Source organism: Penaeus vannamei, chromosome 14, assembly GCF_042767895.1.
Source record: "Penaeus vannamei isolate JL-2024 chromosome 14, ASM4276789v1, whole genome shotgun sequence".
In the NCBI taxonomy this organism is placed as follows: domain Eukaryota; kingdom Metazoa; phylum Arthropoda; class Malacostraca; order Decapoda; family Penaeidae; genus Penaeus; species Penaeus vannamei.
This window is the reverse complement of record NC_091562.1, coordinates 41,820,754-41,835,753: the sequence shown is the minus strand read 5'-3', so window position 1 is coordinate 41,835,753 and position 15,000 is coordinate 41,820,754. Positions and strand designations below refer to the sequence as shown.

General features: G+C 45.8%; 1 protein-coding gene across 9 annotated transcripts in view; it reads left to right on the top strand.

Annotated features, from left to right (window-relative positions):
• Positions 1-15,000, top strand: part of LOC113824540 (uncharacterized protein CG43867) — an 864,266-nt gene that overhangs the window by 679,484 nt on the left and 169,782 nt on the right. For all 9 annotated transcript variants that reach the window (XM_070129995.1, XM_070129998.1, XM_070129997.1 and 6 more), the window contains one exon: positions 7,092-7,154. In XM_070129995.1, coding sequence (XP_069986096.1) covers positions 7,092-7,154 — 63 coding nt within the window. The remainder of the gene's footprint in view (positions 1-7,091; positions 7,155-15,000) is intronic.

The following is a 15,000-nucleotide window of genomic DNA, read 5'->3' as shown; positions in this document are numbered from 1 at the left end:
CATGCTGTCTGTGCCACCGGGGGGGGGGTTGCCTTGTCTCAGTGTTGGTGGATTCCGAAAGATTCATTATGGTAGGGTGTGGGTGTGGATGTGGGTGAGTGAGTGTGTGTGTGTGTGTGTGTGTGTGTGTGTGTGTGTGTGTGTGTGTGTGTGTGTGTGTGTGTGTGTGTGTGTAAGGGGACTGGGTGAGTGTGTGAGAGAGAGAGAGAGAGAGAGAGTATGGTAAAGAAAGAATCACAAACAGACGTATAAAAAGACAAACGATATGTTTCGATGGATGATTTACACATAAGCATATTTTTTATGTATTATAACTAATGGACAGGATTAATTCGTATTTAATTATCTTCTGTGACCCAAAACAAGAACAGAAAGATTCAGAGATGAAAGCCAGAAGACAAAAGACGATATCCACTGGCCAGTCCTTCGAGACACCAGTAAGACGAGACATGCCAGACCACCCAAGACAACGCAACATTATTTATTTATTATTACCGTTGTCTTAATTAGTGGGAATGAAGTGATCGAACGTAGCTCTTCCTGTCGTGGCTTTGACTCAGACTGAGCAGGATTACGCGAAGATATACACAGAAATATACACAGCAGTCTCCTCATTACTGAACATGAAATGATCGAATGTAGATTTTCCTGTCGTGGTTTTGACTTAGACTGAGCACGATTACACAAAAATATACACAGCATTCTCCTCATTACTGAACATGAAATGATCGAATGTAGCTCTTCCTGTCGGGGTTTTGACTTAGACTGAGCACGATTACACAAAATATACATAGCAGTCTCCTCATTACTGAAAACGAAGTTGATCGAACGTAGATTGACCTGTTTTGACTTAGACTGATCAGGATAACACGACCCGAGCACAGAGAAGGCAGGACGCGAGGGTATCAGATGGTCCCGAGCGGTAATAGACACCAGGAGGGGGGGCAGGGGGGCTGTAAATGGCCTCATATATGGGTGATATTGGGCGTTATGGGAAAGAATTGCATCTACTTGCCCCCGTGTCCGAATGGCTGACTCGCCCGCACGCCCACGAAGCAAAACGAAAGCACAAAAGCGAATTTTCGACCCAGAATGAAACGTAATTTTGTGTCCCCGAGATGGATGCGGTTTACGAGTATGTTGGGGTATGTGTGTGTATGTTTTGATGTTTTGTTGTAACTTATACGTTGCATCGTCTGGATCAAGTATTAGGGAAAAGTACCGATCAGGAAAAAGAAAAACAATCGGACAGAAATTTCGAAAAATAAATACTCCGATATTTCCAAAAAAAAAAAAAAAAAAAAAAAAAAAAAAAAAAAAAAAAAAAATCGTGCAGGATGGAGGACATAGAAGCGATTTTATGCGACATTTTTCTTTTTCTTCTTTTTCTTTTTCTTCTTTACGTAAAAAAACGCTTAGTGACCCCGTTGGAAAGGGTCGTAATGCGCGCGATCTCGGAACCGTCCCTTCCTCCCCCTCCCCCTCCCCCCTCACTCTCTCTCTCTCTTTCTCTCTCTCTCTCTCTCTCTCTCTCTCTCTCTCTCTCTCTCTCTCTCTCTCTCTCTCTCTCTCTCTCTCTCTCTCTCTCTCTCTCTCTCTCTCTCTCTCTCTCTCTCTCTCTCTCTCTCTCTCTCTCTCTCTCTCTCTCTCTCTCTCTCCCCCCTCTCTCCTCCCTCCCTCTCTCTCTCTCTCTCTCTCTCTCTCTCTCTCTCTCTCTCTCTCTCTCTCTCTCTCTCTCTCTCTCTCTCTCTCTCTCTCTCTCTCTCTCTCTCTCTCCTCTCCCTCCCTCCTCCCTCCCTCCCTCCCTATCTCCCTCCCTATCTCCCTCCCTCCCTCTCTCCCTCCCTCCTTCCCTCTCTCTCTCCCTTTCTCCCTCCCTCCCTCCCTCTCTCGCTCCCTCCCTATCTCCCTCCCTCCCTGTCTCCCTCCCTCCCTCTCTCCCTCCCTCTCTCCCTCTCTCCCTCCCTCTCTCCCTCTCACCTCCCTCCCTCCCTCCCTCCCTCCTTCCCTCTCTCACTCACTCCCTCCCTCCCTCCTCCCTCTCTCCCTCCCTCCCTCCCTCTCTCCCTTCCTTTCGCACACACGCCCACACAATATTCTCAGTATATATCTATCAGTCTTTATTTTTCTGTATGGATGTGTCTATTTCTATCCATGCCTATGCACTTGTCTAATTACGTCTTGTTCATGTCTTTCTATTTCTCATTTTTTCTCTCTCTTTGGTTCCTTTTCGTGTCTCATTCTATTTCTCTCTTTGTCTCTCTTTCTCTCTTCTCCGGTTTCTTTTTTCATGTGTCTCTATTCCTATTTTTGTCTCTCTCTTTCTCCTGCTCCCTTTTCCATGTCTCTCTTTATTTATTTCTTTGTCTCGCTCTTTTTCTCCTGTTCCTTTTTTGATGTCTCTCTCTAATTCTCTTTTTTCTCTCTTTCCCTATCCCTTTATTCACGTCTCTCTCTTTCTCCTGATCCTTTTTTCATGTCTCTTTATTTCTCATTTTTTCTCCCTCTTTCTCTCTTTCTCTGATTCCTTTATTCATGTCCTTCTGTTTCTCTCTCTTTCTGTAGTTCCCTTTTTCACGTCTTTCTGTTTCTCTCTTTTTCTCTAGTTCCTTTATTCACGTCTTTCTGTTTCTCTCTTTTTCTCTAGTTCCTTTATTCACGTCTTTCTGTTTCTCTCTCTTTCTCTAGTTCCTTTACTCACGTCTTTCTGTTTCTCTCTCTTTCTCTAGTTCCTTTTTTCACGTCTTTCTGTTTCTCTCTCTTTCTCTAGTTCCTTTTCTCACGTCTTTCTGTTTCTCTCTCTTTCTCTAGTTCTTTTTTCACGGCTTTCTGTTTCTCTCTCTTTCTCTAGTTCCTTTACTCACGTCTTTCTGTTTCTCTCTCTTTCTCTAGTTCCTTTTTTCACATCTTTCTGTTTCTCTCTCTTTCTCTAGTTCCTTTACTCACGTCTTTCTGTTTCTCTCTCTTTCTCTAGTTCCTTTTTTCACGTCTTTCTGTTTCTCTCTCTTTCTCTAGTTCCTTTACTCACGTCTTTCTGTTTCTCTCTCTTTCTCTAGTTCCTTTACTCGCGTCTTTCTGTCTCTCTCTTTTTCTCTATTTCCTTTACTCACGTCTTTCTGTTTCTCTCTCTTTCTCTATTTCCTTTACTCATGTCTTTCTGTTTCTCTCTTTTTCTCTAGTTCCTTTATTCCCGTCTTTCTGTTTCTCTTTTTTTCTCTAGTTCCTTTCTTCCCGTCTTTCTGTTTCTCTCTTTTTCTCTAGTTCCTTTTTCACGTCTTTCTGTTTCTCTTTCTTTTTCTAGTTCCTTTTTTCACGTCTTTCTTTTTCTCTCTTTTTCTCTAGTTCCTTTATTCACGTCTTTCTGTTTCTCTCTTTTTCTCTAGTTCCTTTATTCACGTCTTTCTGTTTCTCTCTCTTTCTCTAGTTCCTTTTTCACGTCTTTCTGTTTCTCTTTCTTTTTCTAGTTCCTTTTTTCACGTCTTTCTTTTTCTCTCTTTTTCTCTAGTTCCTTTATTCACGTCTTTCTGTTTCTCTCTTTTTCTCTAGTTCCTTTATTCACGTCTTTCTGTTTCTCTCTTTTTCTCTAGTTCCTTTACTCACGTCTTTCTGTTTCTCTCATTTTCTCTAGTTCCTTTATTCACGTCTCTCTCTTTCTCTCTCTTTCTCTAGTTCCTTTATTCACGTCTTTCTGTTTCTCTCTCTTTCTCTAGTTCCTTTATTCCCGTCTCTCTCTTTCTCCGTTTCGCCAAAATGGAAATAAATTCAGTCCTCGATTTACTCTCCCATTCCCTTCTTTCGCCTCACGCCATATTTGCCTCGACCTCAATTAACGATTCATTATATTTTTCTCTCCTTCCTTCTCGTTTTATTTATAGTAATTATGACATTTCAGGTCGTACTCTTTCATCACTTTCATTTTTTTCCCTCTTATTCCTTTTTTTTTCTTTCTTCCTTTCTTCAGCCAGTGGAAATCCTCAGAATTCAGAAGCATTTCACGAACCGAGAAATGAAGGTTTAAAGAAATGATTTTTTTTTGCTCGGTTGTAAAAGCGTTTTGTAATTACACTCACGGAGGGAATTCGCAAGAACGTTGAAATGTGCTGTGTGGGTGTGTGTGTGGGGGGGGTGTATGTGTGTGGGTGTGTGTGTGTGTGTGTGTGTGTGTGTGTGTGTGTAGGGGGTGTTTGTTGGTGTGGGGTGTGTGTGTGTGTGGGTAGGTGTGTGTGTGTGGGTGTGTGTGTTTGTATATGTGTGGGTGTGTCTGTGTGTGTGTGTGTGGGTAGGTAGGTGGGTGAGTGGGTGGATGTGGGTGTGTTTATACATATATATACATACATTGACTCAGACACACAGACTCTCTCTCTCTCTCTCTCTCTCTCTCTCTCTCTCTCTTTCTCTTTCTCTCTCTCTCTCTCTCTCTCTCTCTCTCTCTCTCTCTCTCTCTCTCTCTCTCTCTCTCTCTCTCTCTCTCTCTCTCTCTCTCTCTCTCTCTCTCTCTCTCTCTCTCTCTCTACACAACACACACACATACACACACACACACATACACACACACACACACACACACACACACACACACACACACACACACACACACACACACACACACACACACACACACACACACACACACACACACACACGCCCATACCCGTACAATATGTAAATGTATGCTAGTCCTATCAAAAATGCGTATGTATATGGCGTATGAAAACTTGTTCACCGAAAATGTTGCTGCAGAATATATACACGAGGCAACAAACAGCTGGGTGTTGGGAAATAACTCGGGTACATGATGTGAACATGTACAGTTATATGGAAGTATGAATATGCGTTCGTGTTGATGAATGTTCTCGTCCCTGTGTTGTCGCCGCGTACCCATCACGGTACTTCTCTCTCTGATGCTTCTGTCTGCTGTGCTGTTTTCCTTTCCGGTCTTAGACGAAAGGTCTTGGGGATGGAGGAGGATAGTGTGATCTCGCGTACTTATTAATTGTCCCTTTTCCCTTTTTTGTTTTAATTTTATTGGGTAGAAGGATAGTGTGATCTGGCGTACGTGTCCTTTTTCCTTTTCTTTTAATTTCATTGGATAGAAGGATGGTGTGATCTCTCGTACTTATTAATTGTCCCTTTTCCCTTTTTCCTTTTGATTTCATTGGGTTGAAGGATGGTGTGATCTCGCGTACTTACTAATTGTCCATTTTCCTTTTTCTTTTCTTTTAATTTCATTGGGTAGAAGGATAGTGTGGTCTCGCGTACTTATTAATTGTCTCTTCTCCCTTTTTCTTTTCTTTTGATTTCATTGGGTAGAAGGATAGTGTGGTCTCGCGTACTTATTATTTGTCCCTTTTCTCTTTTTTTCTTTTGATTTTATTGGGTAGAAGGATAGTGTGATCTCGCGTACTTATTAATTGTACCTTCTCTCTCTTTTGTCCCTTCTCCCTTTTTTCCTTTTTTCTTTTAATTTTATTGAGTAGAAGGATAGTGTGATCTCGCGTACGTGTCCTTTTTCCTCTTTCTTTTAATATCGTTGGGCGATGGCGTGTCCCCGGAGCGACCCCGTGCGATTCGTCGGATGTCTCCCCGAATTGCCTGCGTTCTGCCTCTTCCGGATACGCGCAGAGAGGATGCGAGAACGGACCGGATTAGCTGTCCTTTGCCGTTATTGGGATTACAGCAGTTTGGGCTCGGATATGACGGCGACTGCGCTGGCCTGCGTTGTCGGCTCTCCATCCGGGCACTCCGGCCGACCTCGCCGAGCGGATACGCCGACACGCAGCGCCGCTTTTGGGACATCGGTTGCAGCGGTTTTTGGACATCGGTTGCAGCGGTTTTTGGACATCGGTTGCAGCGCCGTTTTTGGACATCGGTTGCAGCTGTTTTTGGACATCGGTTGCAGCGGTTTTTGGACATCGGTTGCAGCGGTTTTTGGACATCGGTTGCAGCGCCGTTTTTGGACATCGGTTGCAGCGGTTTTTGGACATCGGTTGCAGCGGTTTTTGGACATCGGTTGCAGCGGTTTTTGGACATCGGTTGCAGCGGTTTTTGGACATCGGTTGCAGCGCCGTTTTTGGACATCGGCTGCAGCGCCATGCATAATTGAGAGGCGTATTGACGTGGGCGGGGCGGAGGGCCACTTGTTGTCGGCGCTAATGGACGCGGCTCATCCGGGGGCGTCGCGGATCATCACAGTGCCAGTGGATTCATCTTCAAAATGGGCGTGTGGATGCGGATGGCGGGATGGGGGGGTAGGGGGGGAAAGGCGGCTGTGCTAGCGTTACGTTATAGTGACAATCGGGGAATTGATGTTATTATTGGTGTCTTTCTATCTCCCAATTCTCTTCTGTGTTTGTTTATCGGGGAATTGATGTTATTATTGGTGTCTTTCTATCTCCCTATTCTCTTCTCTGTTTGTTTATGTTTGATACGTGTATATGTATGCGCTTTTGTGTGTATTTATGCCGTGTGTGTTATTTACAGGAACGTGCTGTTCTGACCTGAGAAATTATCATTTTATTCAGCAGGACAAGTAATTCATTTTCACGGATTATTTATTATTACAGTTGTAAATATGAGCTGAATATATAATTAAGCTCTATATTAAAAAAGAGGCACTCGACATACAGAAATTCATTTTACATACAGCACTTTTTTTCGCTATTTCTCTTGCGCTGTATAGAACACATTCATTATGGATATTTCGCTCGCAACAAAATAAAATCTAAAATACGTTTTTTTTTTTCTTCTTTTTCTTATTATTATTGTTATTATTCTCCTTCTTCTTCTCTTCTTCCTTCTTCTTCTCCTCCTCCTTTTTCTTCTTCTTTTCCTTCTTTTCTTCTTCTTCTTCTTCTTCTTCTTCTTCTTCTTCTTCTTGTTTTCTCCTTCTCCTTCTCCTTCTCCTTCTCCTCCTCCTCCTCCTCCTCCTCCTTCCTCTTCTCCTCCTCCTCCTCTCTCTTCTCCTCCTTCCTCTCCCCCTCCTCCTCCTCCTTCTACTTCCTCTTCTTCTTCTTCTTCGAGACAAACATCTTTGACAGCGATAACTTGACACGTCGACTAACTATGTCCTTTTTTTCTTTCGTCTTTTCCAGTTGGCTGAGTTGGAGCAGCGTGTGGTGGAGGCGGAGGCGCGCGCGGAGGATGCTGAGGAGAAGGTGAGTCATCTTGGTCTTCCGTCTGTCAGGATATCCGATGCTGACTTATTGCAGAGAGAGAGAGGTGAGGGGGAGGGGAGGGAGAGAGGAGGGGCGGTGGAGTGGGGCGCCGTTAGAGAGGGGTGGGTGGGAGGGGGGAGGGGGATTTGGGTTGTATTTTATCTTTATTTTTTTTTTTTTTTTTTTGGGGGGGGGGACGGGGGGGGTTGTGTGGTTTTTAGTTCTTTGTTGTGGTAGTCATTTTTTTTCTTTGGTGAGGGTTTCTTAGTTAATAGATTAATAAACAAACAAACAAATGAATCTTATTAAAAAACAAACTAACAGGTGAATCTTAGTTAATAAATAAATAAAAAAAACAGATGATTATGTCTTGCAGGAAGTCTTTTTCCTGTGGATTCGAATGATTTTGCGTTGTTGAAGCTTAAAAGAAATATATAAATCGAGGAAATAAAAGGTGTTTTGTCTGAACGGGAGAGTACAGTACTATAACCATCTATTGACAAAGGAATATATGGTACTAAATTCTTGAACATTTTATAAGTCATTATATTTACTGGTTCTGTAGTTGATTACCATTTTCTCTACAATCTGAAATGCCCTTGAAAAAAAAATAAAGTAAAAAAAGGAGTTTAAACAGGAAATAAAACGGAATGGACTTTGGGACACTTTTTTTAAATGATCATAGATGCCATTCGATATTGGCCAGCTGATAAGGGCTGATAGGAAATGTAGAATGTTTAGAGTTTATAAGAGAGAGAGACGGAGAGAGGGAGGAGGGAGGGAGGGAGAGAGGAAGGCAGAGAGAGAGAGAGAGAGAGAGAGAGAGAGAGAGAGAGAGAAAGAGTAGCTAACTACCATTTTCTCTGCAATCTAAAATGACCTTGAAAATAAATAAATAAATAAAATAAAAAAAGGAGTTTGAACAGGAAATAAAACGGAATGGACTTTGTGGCACTTTTTTTTTAAATGATCATAGATGCCATTCGATATTGGCCAGCTGATAAGGGCTGATAGGAAATGTAGAATGTTTAGAGTTTATAAGAGAGAGAAAGGGAGAGAGGGAGGAGGGAGAGAGAGAGAGAGAGAGAGAGAGAGAGAGAGAGAGAGAGAGAGAGAGAGAGAGGGAGAGAGAGAGAGAGAGAGAGAGAGAGAGAGAGGGGGAGAGAGAGAGAGAGAAGCTAACTACCATTTTCTCTGCAATCTGAAATGACCTTGAAATAAATAAAAAAATGAAAAGGGAGTTTAAACAGGAAATAAAACGGAATGGACATTGGGACACTTTTTTTTAAAATGATCATAGATGCCATTCGATATTGGCTAGCTGATAAGGGCTGATAGGAAATGTAGAATATTTAGAGTTTATAAGAGAGAGAGAGGAAGAGAGAGAGAGAGAGAGAGAGAGAGAGAGAGAGAGAGAGAGAGAGAGAGAGAGAGAGAGAGAGAGAGAGAGAGAGAGTGTAGCTAACAACCATTTTCTCTGCAATCTGAAATGACCTTGAAATAAAAAGAAATGAAAAGAGTTTATAGGGTCAAGCGTTATTCTCCTTTGTATGAGAATGAGGATTATTTCAACGGCATCTCCAGCATCCTTGGGGAATCTGGGACTCATCTTCCACTCTCGGACGAAGTGACTTTTTTTGTTTTGTTTAATAAGTTGTAGAGAGAGGAGCAGACAGATTGACAGACGGACATACAAACAGAGAGACAGACAGCTAGACACACACACACACACACACACACACACACACACACACACACACACACACACACACACACACACACACACACACACACACACACACACACACAGGAGTTGGAGTTGGAAGAGAACAGAAAGAGGAGTAGGAGGAAGGAGAGAACAGGAGAAGAAGAAGAAAAGGAAGGGGAGGAGAGGGAGAGGAAGCTGAGTAGAAGGGAGAGGAGGAGGAGGAGTTGGAAGAGGAAGAGCACTGGAAGAGGAGAAGAAGAAGAAGGAGGAGGAGGAGGAGAAGGGATAGGACGCTGAATAGAAGGCAGGAGGAGGAGGAAGTGGAGAAGGAGGGGAAAGAGGAGGAGAGGGAGAGGAAGTTGAGTAGAAGGGAGACGAGGAGGAGGAGTTGGAAGAGAACAGGAAGAGGAGGAGAGGAAGAAAAGGAGGAGGAGGAGGAGGAGGAGAAGAAGCTGAATAGGAGCAAAATTAAGAAGAGGAGAACGAGGAAGAGGAAGAGGGAGACGAAGCTGAAGAGGAAGAGGGGAAGGTGAAAGCAAGGCATGTAAAGAGACGGTGGAAGAGAAAGGGGAAAGGAAAGATGAAAGAGAAGGGAAAGATGGCGATATAGAAAGAAGAAATGATAACAGTGAAAAAAAGAAAAAGAAGCAACATAAACCGAAACACATATAAAGGAAGCAACAGCAACAAAAGAAAGAGGAAGAACAAATACTAAAAATGCGAAAGAGCGAGAACGAAACAACGGAAAAACTGTTCAATCGGAGAACACAGGGCGCCATCACATGAAAATCCGTTCAGCCGCGCGTGAACCAATATATAACGCCATTGAGTACCAACTGACAGTATCAGAGCTAGAAAGGGCATTGAAATGTCATCAGCGTAATGTTGCCAGTGCAATATCGGCGCTGCAACACGTGGGGGTCCTTCCGTCCGCGTCTCGGCCGTTTCTGAACCCTTTGGCTCGGCGCTTTTGGGGGATCCGAACCTCGGGAAGGAGTTCGAATCCGTTGTTGTTGCTTGCGTTTTTGTTTTGTTTTGTTTTTTTGTGGGTTTGGTGGGTTCCTGTCCTTTTTTCGGTTTGTTTTCTGTTTTGTGGGTTCGTAGTTTCTTGTTTTTGTGTTTTTTTTTGTTGTTGTTGTTGTTTTCTCGTATGGGTTCTCGTCCTCTTTTTTTGTTGGTTTTATTTTAAAGGGTTCAGTCTGTTTTTGTTTTGTTGTTATTCTTGCTTTATAGATTAACCCTTTTTTATTATTTTCCTTGTTTTCTTTATATGGCCTCAGAACCTGTTTTTAATCGTTTTGTTTTTGTTCTCGTTTTTTACATGTATGTTTGGATTCTCTCTCTCTATCTATCTATCCATCTATCTCTATCTCTATATATATCCATCTATCTATCTATCAATCTGTGTGTGTGTGTGTGTGTGTGTGTGTGTGTGTGTGTGTGTGTGTGTGTGTGTGTGTGTGTGTGTGTGTGTGTGTGTGTGTGTGTGTGTGTGTGTGAAGCGTTAGGGAGGGAGGGAGGAGGGTTAGACAGAGGGAGAGAGGAAGAAAGAGGAAGGGTGGGAAGGAGAGAGAGGAGGGAGGAAGGGGAGAGGGAGGGAGGGAGGTAGGAAAGAGAGGGAAGGAGAGAAGGGGAGAGGGAGGGTGGGAAGGAGAGACCTAGGGAGGGAAAGAGAGAGAGAGAGAAAGAGAAAGAAAAGTGAGCAAGTCTCTATCCATCAATCGAAACCGAAAGAGCAAGGGACCATTTTTCTCTTTTTCTTCTTTTTATGCCTTTTCGTCCCCTTTCGATCCCCGAACCACATCCTCCTCAGCCACCCGAAGGCGTCGTTCCCTTCTTTAAATCCTACTTTCGCCGAATTGTTGTTTGCGCGCGCCCACGCGAGTAAACATCCCGCCCGCTTTGTGATTGCAGGCTATTTCGGGTCAGCGTGGGCGTGGAGGGGCTCCGGGCGGCCTCTCGACTGGGCGCTCGCGTTAACGGCCCGAGGGGGGGGAGGGGGCGGGAAGGGGGGGGAGGAGGGTGTCCACTCGCTGCTGTTTACTTCTCTTTCAACAGCTCTCGGTTCTTCTGCGGGGGGGGGGGGGGGGCGGGGGGGCGCTATCCCGACGAGAGGTACTCCAAGGAAGGCCTTGGCTCGTTCTCGGGGCCTTTCGGAGCTCGCTCGACGCGGCGCGTTACAACACGTCACGGCAGGACACAACATGACGCGATACAGTACGATAAAATGCGACACGACACGACACGACACGACACGACACAATACAGTACAACAGAACACAACACGACACTGACGTGGCTTGATACGACACGACACGACTCGGCTCAACACGATGTAATACGATAAAACGCGACACCACACAACACGACACGACACAGTACAGTGCATTGCTACAGAACACGACAGGACACGTTAGGCGAGCGAGTCCGTGGGTCTATTCCTATTTCCGTGAGGCCTCCTTCTCTCTCCTTCTCTCTCCGTCTCTCTTCTTCTCTCTCCTCTCTCCTTCTCTCTTCTTCTCTCTTCTTCTCTCTTCTTCTCTCTCCTTCTCTCTCCTTCTCTCTCCGTCTCTCTACCTCTCTCCTTCTCTCTCTCTCTCTCTCTCTCTCTCTCTCTCTCTCTCTCTCTCTCTCTCTCTCTCTCTCTCTCTCTCTCTCTCTCTCTCTCTCTCTCTCTCTGTCTCTCTCTCTCTCTCTCTCTCTCTCTCTCTCTCTCTCTCTCTCTCTCTCTCTCTCTCTCTCTCTCTCTCTCTCTCTCTCTCTCTCTCTCTCTCTCTCTCTCTCTCTCTCTCTCTCTCTCCCTCTCCCTCTCCCTCTCCCTCTCCCTCTCCCTCCCTCTCCCTCTCCCTCTCCCTCTCCCTCTCCCTCTCCCTCTCCCTCTCCCTCTCCCTCCCTTCCTCTCTCCCTCCCTCCCTCCCTCCCTCCCTCTTCCTCTCTCCCTCTCTCTTTCTCTCTCTCTCTTTCATACGGATAAAATGCTTGCCAGATGGTTGTTAAATGCAGCAGGAATAAAATGCTTCCCAGGTAGTTATTTTTACCCTCATTTGCATTCACCTCTGACGACGAAGTTCTCGTCTGAAGAGGAGTAAAGATGACATGCGCTTACTGAGAGTGAAAGAGGTGAAGGCGTTATTGCGAAGGATGGAGATGGAGAGAAATCAAAATTAGGTAGAGGAGCTGAGAGAGGGAGAAGGAAAGGGGGAGAGAGGGAAAGGGAGAGAGAGGGGGGAGGGAGAGAGAGAGAGAGAGGAAAAGGGAGAGAGAGAGGGGGGAGGGAAAGAGAGAAAAAAAAGGAGATAGAGGGCGAAAGGGAGAGAGAGGGGGATAGGGAGAGAGAGAGAGGGAAAAGGGAAAGAGAGAGAGAGAGAAATCTAAAGCCGAGGATAATTGAGGGACAATACCACCGTCATGTCAGTCTTGAGTAACTGGTTTGATTTGTATCTCCATTTTGCCATTTTGCAGCAAACATTTTTTATTTCTTACACGCATGTTTCCACGCGTAGATATTTCGATTTTTTTTTAAGTTCCCTAGTTATCGTTGTCATTTTTAAACCCGTTAAATTTATAAACCAAAAAGAGCAAGTAAAAAAAATGAATAATGCAACCAGATATTTCCAGTCACGCCGGTTTCAAGTGTACAGATCTGTGATATGACTTTGCCTTTATTTAATAAACAGCTGAGCAACGCAGTGTGGTGTCTTTTGGCACGTGTGTATATGCTCTCGTTATATTTACCTTCTTCCCTTCTTATCCACTTCCTTACCCTCCTTCCTTTATTCATATTCTGGCCAGATATTATCAAGCATCGACTAGCCGCCCCCCCCCACTCTGGTTCTCCCCCCCCCCCTATGTACACCCACCCTTACATACCCTGATCCTTCCCCCTACCCCATTTCCCCTCCATGCCCAATCTCTGATATTCTCCCCCTACCCCCCTACCCACTTTTCCACTACTCCCCTACCAACCCATCCCTCCTACCCCCTACCCAGCTTTCCCCCTACACTTCTACTCCCTTACCCCTACCCAACTTTCCCTCCTACTCCCCAACCCCCTCTTTCCCCTACCCCTTACCCCCTTTCCCCTACAACCCCTTTCCCCTACCCTCCTACCTACCCTACCCCTACCCCCCTACCTCCCTACCTACCCTTTTCCCTACCACCCTACTCCCCTACCTTCCCAAACCACATTTCCCCTACCCTCCTACCCCCTTCCCCCCTACCCCCCCTCCCCCAGCCACAAGTGCACGGGCCCGCTATCGACGACCGTGTCCCGAGGAAGCGATGCAGGTCTTAAATCCGGCTCAAGTCGTGTCGAGCCCAGAGCCCCACGCGCTGCTTCTCGGGCCGGCTGCAGCTGCGGCCTCGTCTGCTGGGGGGCTTATCCTTGGGGGGGGAGGAGGAGGGAGAGGTGGAAGAGGAGGAGGAGGAGGAGTGGAGGAGGAGGAGGGGATAGGAGGAGTGGAGGAGGGAGGAGGGGAGAGAGGTGGAAGGAGGTGGAGGAGGAGGAGGAGGAGGAGGAGGAGAAAGGGGATAGGAGAAGGAGGAAGAGGAGGAGAAGAGAAGAAGAAAGAGAAGGAGAGGGGAGGGAGGAGGAGGAGGAAGGAGAAGGAGGAGGAGAGGAGGAGGAGGAGGAGGAGGAGGGAGGAGGAGGAGTGGAGGGAAAAGAGGAGGAGGGGGAGGAGGAGGAGGAGGGAGGAGAAGGAGGGGAAAGAGGGTAGGAGGAGAGGAAGACGAGGAGAGGAGGAGAAAGGGGATAGGCGAAGTAGGAGGAGGAGGAGGGGAGAAGGAGAAGAAGAAGAAGAAAAAGAACAATTAAAAGAAAAAGAAGAGGAAGAGAGAGGAGAAGGAAGAGGAGGGGGAAGGAGGAAAAGAAGAAGAAAAAGGAAGAGAGGGAGAGGGAAAGGGAGAAGAAGAAGAAGGAAGAGAGGAGAGGGAAAGGGAGAAGAAGAAGAAGGAAGAGAGGGAGAGGGAAAGGGAGAAGAAGAAGAAGGAAGAGAGGGAGAGGGAAAGGGAGAAGAAGAAGAAGGAAGAGAGGGAGAGGGAAAAGGAGAAGAAGAAGAGAGAGGAGAGGGAAAGGGAGAAGAAGAAGAAGGAAGAGAGGGAGAGGGAAAGGGAGAAGAAGAAGAAGGAAAGAAAGGGAGAGGAGAAGGGAGAAGAAGAAGAAGGAAGAGAGGGAGAGGAAAGGGAGAAGAAGAAGAAGGAAGAGAGAGGGAGAGGGAAAAGGGAGAAGAAGAAGAAGGAAGAGAGGGAGAGGGAAAGGGAGAAGAAGAAGAAGGAAGAGAGGGAGAGGGAAAGGGAGAAGAAGAAGGAGGAAGAGAGGGAGAGGGAAAGGGAGAAGAAGAAGAAGGAAGAGAGGGAGGAGGAGGAGAAGAAGAAGAAGGAAGAGAGGGAGAGGGAAAGGGAGAAGAAGAAGAAGGAAGAGAGGGAGAGGGAAAGGGAGAAGAAGAAGAAGGAAGAGAGGGAGAGGGAAAGGAGAAGAAGAAGAAGGAAGAGAGGGAGAGGGAAAGGGAGAAGAAGAAGAAGGAAGAGAGGGAGAGGGAAAGGGAGAAGAAGAAGAAGGAGAGAGAGGGAGAGAGGAAAGGGAGAAGAAGAAGAAGGAAGAGAGGGAGAGGGAAAGGGAGAAGAAGAAGAAGGAAGAGAGGGAGAGGAAAAGGAGAAGAAGAAGAAGGAAGAGAGAGGAGAGGGAAAGGGAGAAGAAGAAGAAGGAAGAGAGGGAGAGGGAAAAGGAGAAGAAGAAGAAGGAAGAGAGGAGAGAGGGAAAGGAGAAGAAGAAGAAGGAAGAGAGGGAGAGGGAAAGGGAGAAGAAGAAGAAGGAAGAGAGGGAGAGGAAAGGGAGAAGAAGAAGAAGGAAGAGAGGGAGAGGGAAAGGAGAAGAAGAAGAAGGAAGAGAGGGAGAGGAAAGGGAGAAGAAGAAGAAGGAAGAGAGGGAGAGGGAAAGGGAGAAGAAGAAGAAGGAAGAGGAGGGAGAGGGAAAAGGAGAAGAAGAAGAAGGAAGAGAGGGAGAGGGAAAGGAGAAGAAGAAGAAGGAAGAGAGGGAGAGGGAAAGGGAGAAGAAGAAGAAGGAAGAGAGGGAGAGGGAAAGGGAGAAGAAGAAGAAGAAGGAAGAGAGGGAGAGGGAAAGGAGAAGAAGAAGAAGGA